The 13,006-nt window shown below is 49.6% G+C and overlaps 1 protein-coding gene across 1 annotated transcript in view; it reads right to left on the bottom strand.

Moving 5' to 3' along the window:
* Nucleotides 1-13,006, bottom strand: part of LOC115086658 (cullin-9-like) — a 582,584-nt gene that overhangs the window by 203,236 nt on the left and 366,342 nt on the right. Inside the window, exon 26 of the mRNA XM_029592817.1 lies at nt 8,671-8,842. Coding sequence (XP_029448677.1) covers nt 8,671-8,842 — 172 coding nt within the window. The remainder of the gene's footprint in view (nt 1-8,670; nt 8,843-13,006) is intronic.

Below are 13,006 nucleotides of genomic sequence, written 5' to 3'. Positions count from 1 at the left end.
TTATGTGGCCATCATACTAGGCACTCTTGGTGTGTGATACCTTCATTTGCCTTATATACAATCATCAGCCAATATAGACTTCCCTCTTTTTTCACTTTTTATATGCAAATAAAACTTATGTGATTCTGGAGTGAAACAAAACTCCCCGACACGCGTCTGTGTTTCGTAGACTGCTATTTCTTTTGTTCATTTAATTTAAATGAAATTTAATGAACAAAAGGAATGGCTTTCGCTTGAAAAATTCCCCCTGATGCAGTCTACGAAACAGGAACCTGAGCCCGAAACAGTTCCCCTTTTTGGTTGTAGAATCCAAAAAGACGAAGACCTTCCCGAGGATCTAGATGTCTGAAATGCCGAGCTTCTGTAGGGCCAAAAATGCTTGGAGTCTCTGGCCCGACCCCTCATGGGCGAGGGGCGATGTGACCTCTTTTTCTTATCTTCTGGTAGCCACGGCACTGAAGGTTCACCCCACTTACTGGCTAACTTCTCCAATTCACTTCTGAATAGGAGGGATTCTTTAAGAGGCATCTTTGTGAGGTTAGCCTTAGAGGTCGCATCCGCTGACTAATTTCACAGCCATAGTTGTCTTCTGGCTGCCACCACCGAGGCTACTCCTCTGACCGAAGTACACACTGGGTCAGAGCTTGCATCTGCTAGGAAGGCCACGGCGGGCTCAATCACCTCTCTGGAATGTGTCCCTGAGCTCTCTGTCTCTCTCTCGAGAAGCAGACACAGGTGAGCCACAGGGCACAACAGGAAGCGATCTGCAGTGTCATTGCTGTCATGTCAAAGGCTTGCTTAGGGATGGACTCCAACTGTCTATCATGCACATCCTTCAAGGCCGCTCCTCCCTCTACTGGGATAGTTGTTTGCTTCAAAACGGTGCAGACCAGGGCGTCCGCTTTTGGGAAACACAAGCGTACTCTGGCCGCTGGGTCCAGAGGGTACAGGGCCTCTAATACCGACCCTCCTTTAAAGCTGGCTTCCGGGGCATCCCACTCTAGGTCAATCAACTCCTGGATAGCTTCCAGCATCAGGAAATAGCAAGAGGCTTTACGAAGAGACACTAGGATGGGATTCTTCTTTGGTTCCATCATCGGGTCTGTGCCAAGAACTCCCAGTCTCTTCAGGGTCTGGGAAACCAAGGCCAGCAATTCATCTTTGTGGAAAAATCGTAACATGATCCGGTATGGTTCCAAACCCATGGTGTCTGGGTCCCTGCCAGGGATACCCTTGGTGAGGCGAGGCATGTCCCAAGGCATGCTAATAGGGCTGGAAGGACAAAGCCTTCCCAGCTGGGTCTCAGTCCGGGCAGGGGCAGTGGCCGACTGAGCCTGAACCAAGGCTTGAAGGCCCTAAAAGAATTCCACCCAAGAAAAAGTTGCCGGGTCCATACCTGGCCCAGGAGAAACTGGGGTAGGCGCCGCTGAACTGCCCTCTCCCGAGGAGGACACAGCCCCGGGATTGCTCAGATCCGGGGTACAACTGGATACGGTCGAGGCTGACCCGTCCTCTGAATGGGAGGGGCCGGGCTTGGAGATGTTCTGATGAGAGTACAGCCCTCCAGGGCCTCCTCACAGTGCTGACACAGGAAGGATTCTAGGTCAGACTTCAGCCCTAATATGGCAGACAGCACAAAGAGAGTGTTGCTTGTGCTTCTTTGTTGCCAGAGCCATAGTTCAGAGTAGCTTGTGCATTCAGCCGGCTAGCACTTGGACTCGAGCTCGCACAAATCCGCCCCGATGCACATAAGGATAAGCGCCCAGCTGTGCGCGAACGAATGCATATACTTACACCTGCGCACGGTTATGTGCGCGCTTATGCACACACTAATTGCATGCTTTAGGTGCACAGTAGGGCTGGCGTGTACCACATGTACCGACGGTCTATGGGGAAAATGGCACTGCACAAAACTGCATGCAAGATGGCACCAATGCGGCCTGCTACGTGGAGAGCCCACCGAGTCTGAAGTGGGGCCTAGCCCACTGGAGGGCCACTGAACCCACTCAGAAACCCCCTTCCCCTTGCCACAACAGAATCGGGAATGTCATCGGTACAATGTGCCAAGCAAGAGACTGAAGGAAAGACTTACCAGAGCCCTTCCAAGACTCTGATTCGGAGGAGTCCTACTGTAACTTATCTGGGCTCAGCGCTTACTGGCTGAGTACAGAAATGGTCTCTGGCTGCGGGGGGGCTAGGGCTGAGACCATCACCGTCGTGCTTGGCTTCCTGCACCCACTGCCTTTCAGCTGCTTCAGCAGCAAAGTCCAAGCCGGGAACCAGCTACCAGACCAAGGCACACCTCTGAGGGATCTCGGAAGTCACCTCAGGAATTCTCAATTGGGTGAGGAACCTTTTAGGTATCACTGCAGGAGAGTGGGGCTCAATCTTTCTCCAATTTAAAGGTAAATTTTCTTCTTCAAACGAGTACTGCAATCCTGCTAAACACCAATGCTGGTGTAGGGAAAGCACATCCACATCTGCTAGGAATCGGAGAGATACTGAATGGCTGAGGTCACTTCAGGGGTATATCTAAGGTGACGTCAGCTTTGAAATCTGACTCCATCTCCATCTGCTAGCAGGGGAGCACATAGCCCATTGGTCCTGAGTCCATCTGACTACACACTAGGAAATTTGAGACTATGTTAGCTCTAAAGAGAGAACATAATGGTGTACTTGCAGAAATGCATAAAATTACTATACGGTAAGGGAAAGTGTTGCCAGAGTTGTTCATAGCTATACAGAGATCCTGTTGAGCCATCAATAAAATGCTGAAGAAAGAGAAGGCCCATAGCCTTCCACTCATATAGCACCTTACTATCCAGGGGGAAATCTGGATTCACATGTAATGGTAAAAATAAAGAATTTGTAGAATCCAGACCCACAATTTTGCAAAAACATCTCCAGGCATGAATCATCGGATGCAACAGAACATCATCCTTCCCCATCTACCTCAATGGTGATGGACGTCGAGGACCTCTCTTACCTGAAGAGTTGAGTCCGGTTCAGTGGAGATCAGTGGAGGAGAAGGATCTCTACGGGAGGGCCAGGAGAGGACCAAAGGGTTCAACAGCGAGAGAAGAAATGTGCTATGGATGCCCATGGCACATAGTAGCTGTAGCTGATACTATACTGCTCCCTCTCTTCGAAGCATCGGAAACGGACCGATGTACTTAGGAGTCAGGCGATGAGAGGAAATTCTCAATCTTATGTGTCGGGCACTTAGCCACACCTTCTGACCAGGACGGAAGAGTGGAGCGGGACATCTGTGGGCATCAGAAGTACGCTTGGAGTGTTCAGCGGCCTGGATAAGGCGTTCTTTAACTTGGTTCCACACCTGGCGAATGGTGTAGGCCGTGAACTGTGCCGCTGGGGAAGGAACAGTCAGAGGAATTGGAAGTGGCAGCCGAGGTTGTCGTCTGAATACCACGGAGAACGGAGATACATTGGTGGCAGCAGCGATAACTCAGCCCAGGGTAGTAATTCAGACCAGTTGTCCTGCTGGTCATTCACGTAGGAACAAAGGAATGCTTTCAAGGTCCGGTTGGTCCTTTCAACTTGACCATTGGCCTGTGGATGATAGGCCAACATAAAATTCAAGGTACTATTAAATTTCTTACATAAGGAGCACCAGTATCTGGCGGCAAACTGTAGTCCTCGGTCAGAGCTTATTTCCTTTGGGAGTCCATGGAGACGGAAAATGTTTTTCAGGAACAACTTGGCTAGTTCTGGGGCCGATGGGAGGCCCGGCAAGGGAATAAAGTTACCCATTTTCGAAAAACGGTCAATGATGACCCAAATTACGGTATTGTTCTGGGACAGAGGCAGGTCTGTGATGAAGTCTGTTGAGATGCTGGACCATGGCTCGGTAGGCACTGAAAGCGGCTGGAGTAGGCCCCAAGGCTGTCCAGTAGGTGGCTTCTGTTGGGCGCAGATGGGAAAAGAGTCCACATAGTTACGAGAGTTTTGCACCATGGTGGGCCACCAGTAGTATCTCCGCAGCATCTCTAGGGTCCTGGTACGACCCAGGTGTCCTGCCATCTTGGAATCATGGGCCCATTTCAGAACTCGTTCACGTAATCTACGTGGAATGACGGTTTTCCCCACTGGAACAGTGGTGGTCACGGCAAGGGATATGCAGGCAGGATCTATGATGTGTCTAGGAACATCAGGGACATTCTCTGGTTCAAAGGATCTCGATAGTACGTCAGCACAGAGGTTCTTGGGACCGGGGCGATAACGTAAGACAAAATTTAACCGTTCAAAGAAGAGCGCCCATCGGGCTTGTCTAGGATTCAAGAGTTGACCCTCTTTCAGGTGCTCAAGATACTTATGGTCCGTGAAAATGGTAAATTTATGTTGCGCCCCTTCCAACCAGGGGCGCCACTCTTGGAGTGCCAACTTGACGGCGAGAAGTTCTCGGTCACCCACGGTGTAGTGCTGCTCTGTGGGAGAGAACTTGTGGGAGTAAAACGAACAAGGTATTAATTTACCCTTTGGAGAAAACTGACTTAACACAGCTCCTGCTCAAAATGCGGAGGTGTCAACTTTGTCGACGAAATGGACATCTTGGGTCTGGATGCTAAAGACAAGGGCCGGAACAAAAGGATTCTTTTAATGTCTGAAAGGCGGCTTGTGCCTTGGGAGTCCACACACGAGTGTTAGCCCCTTTCTTGGTCATAGCGGAGAGCGGAGCAGCTAGGGTAGAATAATTGGCAATGAAGCTCCGGTAATAATTGGTGAAACCAAGGAAACATTGTAAGGCCCGTAGGCCTACTGGCTGGGGCCAATCTTGGATCCCTTGGACTTTCTCTGGATCCATTGAAAAACCTCGATCGGATATGATGTAACCTAGGAAGGGTACGCAATTTCAATCGAAGAGGCATTTTTCTAACTTGGCATATAGATGATCCTCTCTCAGACGTTGGAGGACAATCCGAACATGATCTCGATGGGATTCGAGATCCTTGGAAAACATCAAGATGTCAGTGAGATACACGACTACAAAGAAGTACAAGAGGTCTCGGAGGATTTCATTCATAAAGCGTTGAAAGACCGCTGGGGCATTGCATAGCCCAAAGGGCATCACTGTATATTCATAGTGACCATACCTCATATTGAATGCGGTTTTCCAGATATCTTCGGGTTGGATGCGTATCAGGTCGTACACATCCCTCAGATTCAACTTGGTGAAGATCCGTACCCCTTGAAGGCAGTCAAACAGCTCACTGATAAGGGCAGAGGGTAACGGTCTTTGCGGGTTATGGCGTTGAGCCCTCTGTAATCAATACAAGGGCGCAGACTGCCATCCTTCTTCTTAACGAAGAAGCAGCCCACTCCAGCGGGAGAATCAGAGGGTCGAATGAACCCTTTCTCTAGGTTCTCTTTGATATACTCAGACATGGCTAGGGTTTCTGGGTGAGACAATGAGTAAGTTCTGCCCTTGGGAGGCGTCGTGCCCGGCAGAAGCTCTATGGAGCAATTGAATTTGCCTAACGGGGGCAAGGTATCCGCCTTCTACTTCGAGAAGACGTCTTCGAACTCAACATACTGAGTAGGCAAACCAGATGGAGTGGTAGACTTCATGGCAGAGACTGTTGGGGATACTTGACGTAGGCATGTCTTCTGGCATTTGGGACCCCACTGCACGGAATGCCAATTGAACTGGGGTTCATGGACCTGGAGCCAAGGCAATCCCAGGATGACTGGATGTGTGGAATGTTTTAACACATAGAAGGACACTTCGTCTTCGTGGAGAGTGCCCACTGTAAGACAGACAGCCACTGTTCGATGGGTGATGAGCCCTGGAAGGTGTTCTTGAATGGAGGCGATGTGGAGAATCACATCTAATGGCTGAAGAGGATGTCATCCATGATGAAGCTGCCACTTGCTCCTGTATCGACTAGAGCAGTGGTAGCGAAGGAGTGGGCCTGGATGCCCAGAGAGACTAGAAGCAGCAGTTGGGGGCCGGTGACAGTAGCGCCTAAGTTCGGGACCCCCGCCAGGCTCAGGCATTGCAGTTTTACGGACGGGCTGGACAAAACTGCCGAAGATGTCTGGAAGCACCACAGTAAAGGCAAAGACCCTCCTTTCTCCGACGGAAACATTCAGTTGGAGTCAATCGTCCACGGTTCACCTCCATAGGTTCCACCACAGACAGAGGTGGTGGTGCTGGAGTCTTGGCTGGAGGACTCTGGACACGCGTGGAATGTGGTGTAGGAGAGTGGGAAACCTTTATTTCTAGGCGCCTTTGCCGGAGACGATGGTCGATCTTCCCAGTGAGTGAAATCAGGTCCTCTAGAGACGTGGGAGTCTCACGGATGGAGCATTCATCTTTGAGAGTCCATCTAGGAAGATGGCTTGCAGACAATCTTCTTGCCACCCGAGCTCAGTAGCCAGGGTTCTAAACTCCACCATATACTCAGATAGGGTCCGAGACCAGAGGTGGAGTAGACTGTGGCTGGCGACAGCTTGGTGGCCGGGATCTCCGAAGGTCTGCTTGAAGAGAGCAATAAACTCAGATAGCATGGAAAGCATAGGATCAGAACGTTCCCATAAGGGAGAGGCCCATGCCAAAGCCTTCCCTTCCAGGCGGGAAAGGATGAAGGTCACTTTGGTTGATTCCTTCGGGAACAAGGATGGTTGCAGTGCAAATTACATGAAGCACTGATTGAGGAAGCCACGACAGGAGCGTGTGTCCCCATTGTATCGGGGAGGTGCAGGGAGCGCCAACGATGCTTTAGGTAGCATAGAGGCCGATAGACCCATGGGATTGGCCAGGGCTGTATCTGGCAGCTGGGAATGAAGCTCTTCCACCGAAGAGGCTAGTGATTCCAAAGCCCTGCAAAGTCCTTGGACTGTGGCGGCCAAACCCAGAAGGGCCCTGGAGGCAGGAGACTCCGCCAAGTCCATGGCCTTGGCAACCCGTTGCACTTGGAGGTGGACCCTTGTCCTGGAGCAGTGGAGAATGGCTCCCTGGTAGGGACCAGGAAGCACGTGCCCCCAGGGGGGCGGAGCACAGGAGGAGACAGAGGCTTGGATGAGCTTCACCACTGGAAGCCCGAGGTCCCCCCGGGTGGAGCCCGTAGGGACCTGAGCCACTTGGACTTAGGTGAGCCTCGCAGGGGTCTCCCGGAGAGGTAGTAGAGAGGTGTGCCCACGATCAGCAAGGAAGCACGGTTGGACTTCACGCTGTTGGCCTGGAGAGGCAAGGAAGGCCCAAACAGCATAGGCGATGACAAGGCAAAGGAGAGAGCCAGAATCAGGAGACGTAGTCAATGGTAGCCGAGGTCAAAATCAGAGGATCAATCCGAGGAGTAGTCAACGAGGCAGAGGTCAGACGAGGTCACAAGGCAGGCAGAGGTCAGGATTTATTTATTTATTTATTTTAGTTTTTTCTATACCGGCATTCATGAGAGTATCACATCATGCCGGTTTACAATAAACAGGGGTGTGATGAAAGGTATAGTGAACGAAGTAAATAACAGTTACAATAAAACAGGGATAAGTACAACTTGGAGCAGAGAAGTGATAGGAAAATTAACATAATATATTAACCAACTTTGATGAGGTACATTTAGAAAGATTTGACGAGGTACATTAGCAGGAGATTATGGTATTTGCTAGGTATTGTCCATTTGAACTTATTGTAGATTTTTTACGTGAAGGTAGTGATAGGAAGTAATGGTTTTCTGCATATGGGTAGTTATTGGAAGATGGTTAGAGGTGAGTTATGATTTAATCCGAGTCTGGGAAGGCTTTTTTGAATAGCCAGGATGCAGGCAGCAGACAGGAAGGTCGAGGTCAGTACCAGAGAGACAGTCCGAGGGTACTACCTGGGACGACGAACAGACAGACGAAGGAACAGGAGGACGCTGGAACAGTAGGATCCTGGAACAAGACTGTGAACGTGGAGGCAACCTAGCACACAATACAATGCTGACCCGATTGCCAAGGCAAGGACGTGCAGGCAGGGACTTCCTGATAAAGTTCCATCAATCAGGGCGCACCGCAGAGCTAGGACCCGCCCCTGGCCCTACAAGAGGCTGGGCAGTCCACATGCGCGCACGTAGGGGTGTGGCCGACACCACTGGAAACGCCGTACTCAGGCGTGAGGCCTGGTGCGCAGTGGAAGGCCCGGCGACTGCCACTGCGGGACGCCGAGGCCTAGCGGAGCTTGCGGCTGCCGCTGGGGAGGCCGACCCATGACATGCAGAGGAGTTAGCAAGGTGAGCACGCCCATGTGTGGACAGGGCACGCAACACCAAACTCCATCATACCATCAATATACAGATCCTACTCCAATGCCAAAAGCAAATCACACCATCTGCAATACACAGACCTTTCTACAATGCCAAACCTCCATCATGCCATCAGCAAGGCACAAACCCTTCTTCAATGCCAAACCATCACACCAGCAGCAGTACATAGACCTTTCTTCAAATATAAACTACCATTATACTCTCACACTCATCACACAAGATCTACAGACAGAATTCTTCCTCCCTTAATCACAGTAGAGTTGAACACCTCACAGCAACACATGCCATCTGTCTCCTATCTCATTTCCCTGCTGCTGTTTCATACACACCTCCATGGAAAGTAGTTTCTTCCTAAAATGACCTTCATACCACTCCTGCCATATCTGCCCACCCTCACACCAACACTTACTTTCAGTGTAAAAATCTGAAAATTTTCCAAGGTAACTGTAGAGAGAGGCAGGGAAATATTTCCTGGGGTCATCCATGTGACAGAGATGGGAGATGGTCCAGCAGCCAGGAGACAAAACCAGCACCTTGACTTCCGATTCCTTCTGCAGCCTCAAGGCGTGATCTTCTATTATCTAAAGGAAAGAACATAAGAAGTTGCCATATTTGATCAGATCAAGGGTCCATCAAGTTCAGCATCCTGGTTTCCAACAGTGGTCAATCCAGGATACAAGTACCTGGCAAGGACCCACACATTAAAAACTAAATTGACTAAATAAATAAATAAATAAATAAATAAATAAAAAGATCCTAAGCTACTAATGCTGGTAATGAGCAGTGGCTATTCCCTAAGTCAACTCGATTAATGGCAATTTATGAACTTCTCCTCCAGGAACTTGTCCAAAACTATTTTAACCAAGCTATGCTACCTGCTTTAATCACATCTTCTGCCAACAAAATCCAGAGCTTAAATGTGCATTCAGTAAAAAAGAATTTTCTCCAATTTGTTTTAAATATTCTACTTGCTAACTTCATGAAGTGCCCCCTAGTCTTTCTATTTATCTGAAAGTGTAAATAACTGATTCACATCTACCCGGTCTAGACCTCTCATGATTTTAAACACCTCTATCATATCCCCCCCTCAGCCATCTCTTCCCCAAGCTGAAAAGTCCTAACCTCTTTAGTCTTTCCTCATAGGGGAGCTGTTCCATCCCCTTTATCATTTTGGTTGCCCTTCTCTATCGCAATTATATCTTTTTTGAGATGCGGCGACCAGAATTGTACACAGTATTCAAGGTGCGGTCTCACCATGGAGCGATACAGAGGCATTATGACATTTTCCGTTTTATTCACCATTCCCTTCCTAATAATTCCTAACATTCTATTTGCATTTTTGACTGCTGCAGCACACTGAGCTGACGATTTCAATGTATTGTCCACAATAATGACTAGAATCCTGGGTGGTAACTCCTAACATGAAATCTACCATCATGTAACAGCATGGCTTATTTTTCCCTATATTCTGATTATTTAATCCTACTCTCTGTTTCCTGTCTTTTAACCAGTTTGCAATCCACAAAAGGACATCGCCTCCTATCCCATGACTTTTTAATTTTCTTAGAAATCTCTCATGGGGGAATTTGTCAATCACATGCTGAAATTCCAAATACTTTACATCTACTGGCTCACCTTTATCCACATGCTTATTAAGCCATTAAAAAAATATGTATAAAAATTGGTTCTTACCTGCTAATTTTCTTTCCTAGAAAACCACAGATCAGTCCAGACTCCTGGGTTTTGCCTCCCTGCCAGCAGATGGAGACAGAGAAAAGTTTCACTGACACTGTCATATAACAGTATGCCATTTGTAGTCCGTCAGTACTAAGCTGTACCCAAGCTAAGACTATAACTAATGAACCAACACTAAATTTGGAATCCAAACTCCCACAACAATCAGGAAGGTGAAGTCGTTCTAAGGAACCAAAGGCCAACAGCCCTAAATCCCCCAACTCTGCATTCTATATAGATCATCAGTACAAGCGGACTCTCTCACCCCAATGGGCGGGGCTCTGGACTATCTGTGATATTCCAGGAACACAACATAGGTATTGCGGGGGTGGTGGACCCTTGGCCCGAGGTGGAGTTGGCACCATCCGTGGAGGGAACCCCCATCAGTCCCCACCGTCGAGAGGCGGAGAGGAACGGGAAGCAGTGGCCGGCTGGAGCTTCACCAATACCAGCCCTCATTCCCTGCAGGTTGAGCCCTTGGGTACTGGGTCCGGCTGGTCTTAGGCGGGCCTCCGCATGGATGATCCCAAGGGGAGTGTCCAAGGAAGCAAGGGTCAAAGCCAGTAATCAGTCCTGAGCGAGGTCCAAACGTAGCAAAGGTCAAAGCCAGAAATCCCTCCAAGGCAAAGGGCTATGCAGGAATCAGGAACAGAGTCAGGAACAGAACCAGGAATGAAGTCGGGAACAGGAACCAGTACCGAAGTCAGGAACAGGATGAGCACACGACAACCGTGGAGGCCTTGTTGCCAAGGTAAGCTCTGACTGTCAGAGCTTGTCTAAAATAGTCCCAGGGCGATGACATCACTGTAAAGGGCTGGCAGCCCTAGCTTGCCGTGGGCCCTTTAAATAAACTAGAGAGGCGTGTGCACCTGGGGGGACCAGATGAGAGGAGCAGATGGCGGCGGCGTCTCCGCCGTGTTCTAAGGCCTGCCAGCAGCAAGCAGGGCCGCGGAGAGGAGAGCAGCATTGAAGGCACCACCTCCGCATCGCTGAGGAGCTGGGGCCCGCCGGGTAAAGAAATCGCCAGTTAAAGAAGTCCAGTCGCGGGCTCTGCGGCCAGCCGACGCAACAGTACCCCCTCCTCTAAGCCCTCCATTCCAAGGGTCTGTGTGGCCAGGGCACAGATTGTCCCCCAGCTCATGCGGATTCATGGATTGAAGTTCCACTGAACACACAGGAATAACTGTTTCAGAGTTGCCTCAAGCAATGACCGGGGCCCCAGACGGGGTGGAGAGAACCGAAGAGGGGAGCCTTTTTCCCTTCTCTTGTTGCAGAAGGGCATGCATGCTCTGGATCTCCTCTTCCTTGTAGGTCAAAAGGGAAATGAATCCTTTCATGGCTCGATTGTGTTGCTTTACGAAGGCTTTGTGTTCTGCCTTTCTTTGCATCAGCTGTTCCTTCAGCTGCACGAAGACAGCCCCCAAGATGTTCTTCTGGAGGGAGCAAGGGTTTGTCTGAGTCTCCTGAGACCTTTTTCTTAGGAGAAGGTGGTTAGGGAGAGTGGTAGCCACGATCAACAAATGGGGAGACTCCACCGGTTCTAAACAAGAACATAAGAACATAAGAAATTGCCATGCTGGGTCAGACCAAGGGTCCATCAAGCCCAGCATCCTGTTTCCAACAGAGGCCAAAACCAGGCCACAAGAACCTGGCAATTACCCAAACACTAAGAAGAACCCATGCTACTGATGCAATTAATAGCAGTGGCTATTCCCTAAGTATAATTGATTAATAGCCATTAATGGACTTCTCCTCCAAAAACTTATCCAAACCTTTTTTGAACCCAGCTACACTAACTGCACTAACCACCTCCTCTGGCAACAAATTCCAGAGCTTTATTGTGCATTGAGTGAAAAAGATTTTTCTCCGATTAGTCTTAAATGTGTTACTTGCTAACTTCATGGAATGCCCCCTAGTCCTTCTATTATTCGAAAGTGTAAATAACCGAGTCACATCTACTCGTTCAAGACCTCTCATGATTTTAAAGACCTCTATCATATCCCCCCTCAGCTGTCTCTTCTCCAAGCTGAACAGCCCTAGCCTCTTCAACCTCTTCAGCCTTTCCGAGCACTGTGGGCCCCACTGGATGAGATCGGTCACGGCCCAGTCAAACTGTGGTTGGTGCTTCTGCAACCATGGCAGGCCCAGAATAACTGGGTTCACACCTTTGGGAAGGACATAGAAGGAGATGAGTTCCATGTGATCCAGCCCAATTTTCAGTGTAAGAGGGTGCATGGTCCGGGTCACCAAACGGGGGGGATGGGGGGGGGGGGGGGTGGAGTTTCCATGAACCGAAGAAAGGGCCAATGGTGGTGTCAAGGGAAACATGAAGATTTGATACTGGTTTACGAGTTCCTGCTGAATAAAGTTTCCCCCGCCACCGGAGTCCACTAAGACCTGAATGGCAAAACAGGTGGGAGGTTGTTACAAGAAGGCTGGCAATAGAAATAAAGATGATGCTGTAGCAAGACCGAGGGTTACTGATTCTGATGTCTCCTGGCATGGGGTTGTGTCCTTCCTTTCTGGGCACTGAGGCAGCAGGTGACAAAGGCCTAACTGGCGGCGACGAGACTTCTCAGTGTTCATGAGATGGATATGGCCTAGTTGCAGTGGTTTCTCTAAGGAGTTCCCCGAAGGTGAGGGGTGATCGCAGCCAGAGAGGAGTGGTTCCCCAGAGTGACCTTTTTGAGTTGAGAGATTCTCCCGGGCCTGGTCTTGGAGTCAATCGATCTTCCCTGTGAGACTGAAGAGCCCTTCAAGGAGAGCAGGAAGCTCTCGTGCTGCGAGTTCGTCCTTAATCCTGGGGGTTAACCCATCCAAGAAAATGGCGTGTAAGCAGTCTCCCTGCCAATTTAATTCTGTGGCCAGGGTTCAGAATTCAATCGCATAGTCAGTTAAGGGGTGCAAATGTAGAAGATCGGAGCCCATGGCAGAGAGCCTGCCTGGTTCCTCAAAAACCTGTTTAAAGGCCGAGACAACTGTGAAAGATTCGAAAGCAAGGGGTCTGAGCG

The sequence above is a fragment of the Rhinatrema bivittatum genome, chromosome 3 (genome assembly GCF_901001135.1).
Source record: "Rhinatrema bivittatum chromosome 3, aRhiBiv1.1, whole genome shotgun sequence".
In the NCBI taxonomy this organism is placed as follows: Eukaryota; Metazoa; Chordata; class Amphibia; order Gymnophiona; family Rhinatrematidae; genus Rhinatrema; species Rhinatrema bivittatum.
This window is presented reverse-complemented; position numbering and strand designations above follow the sequence as displayed.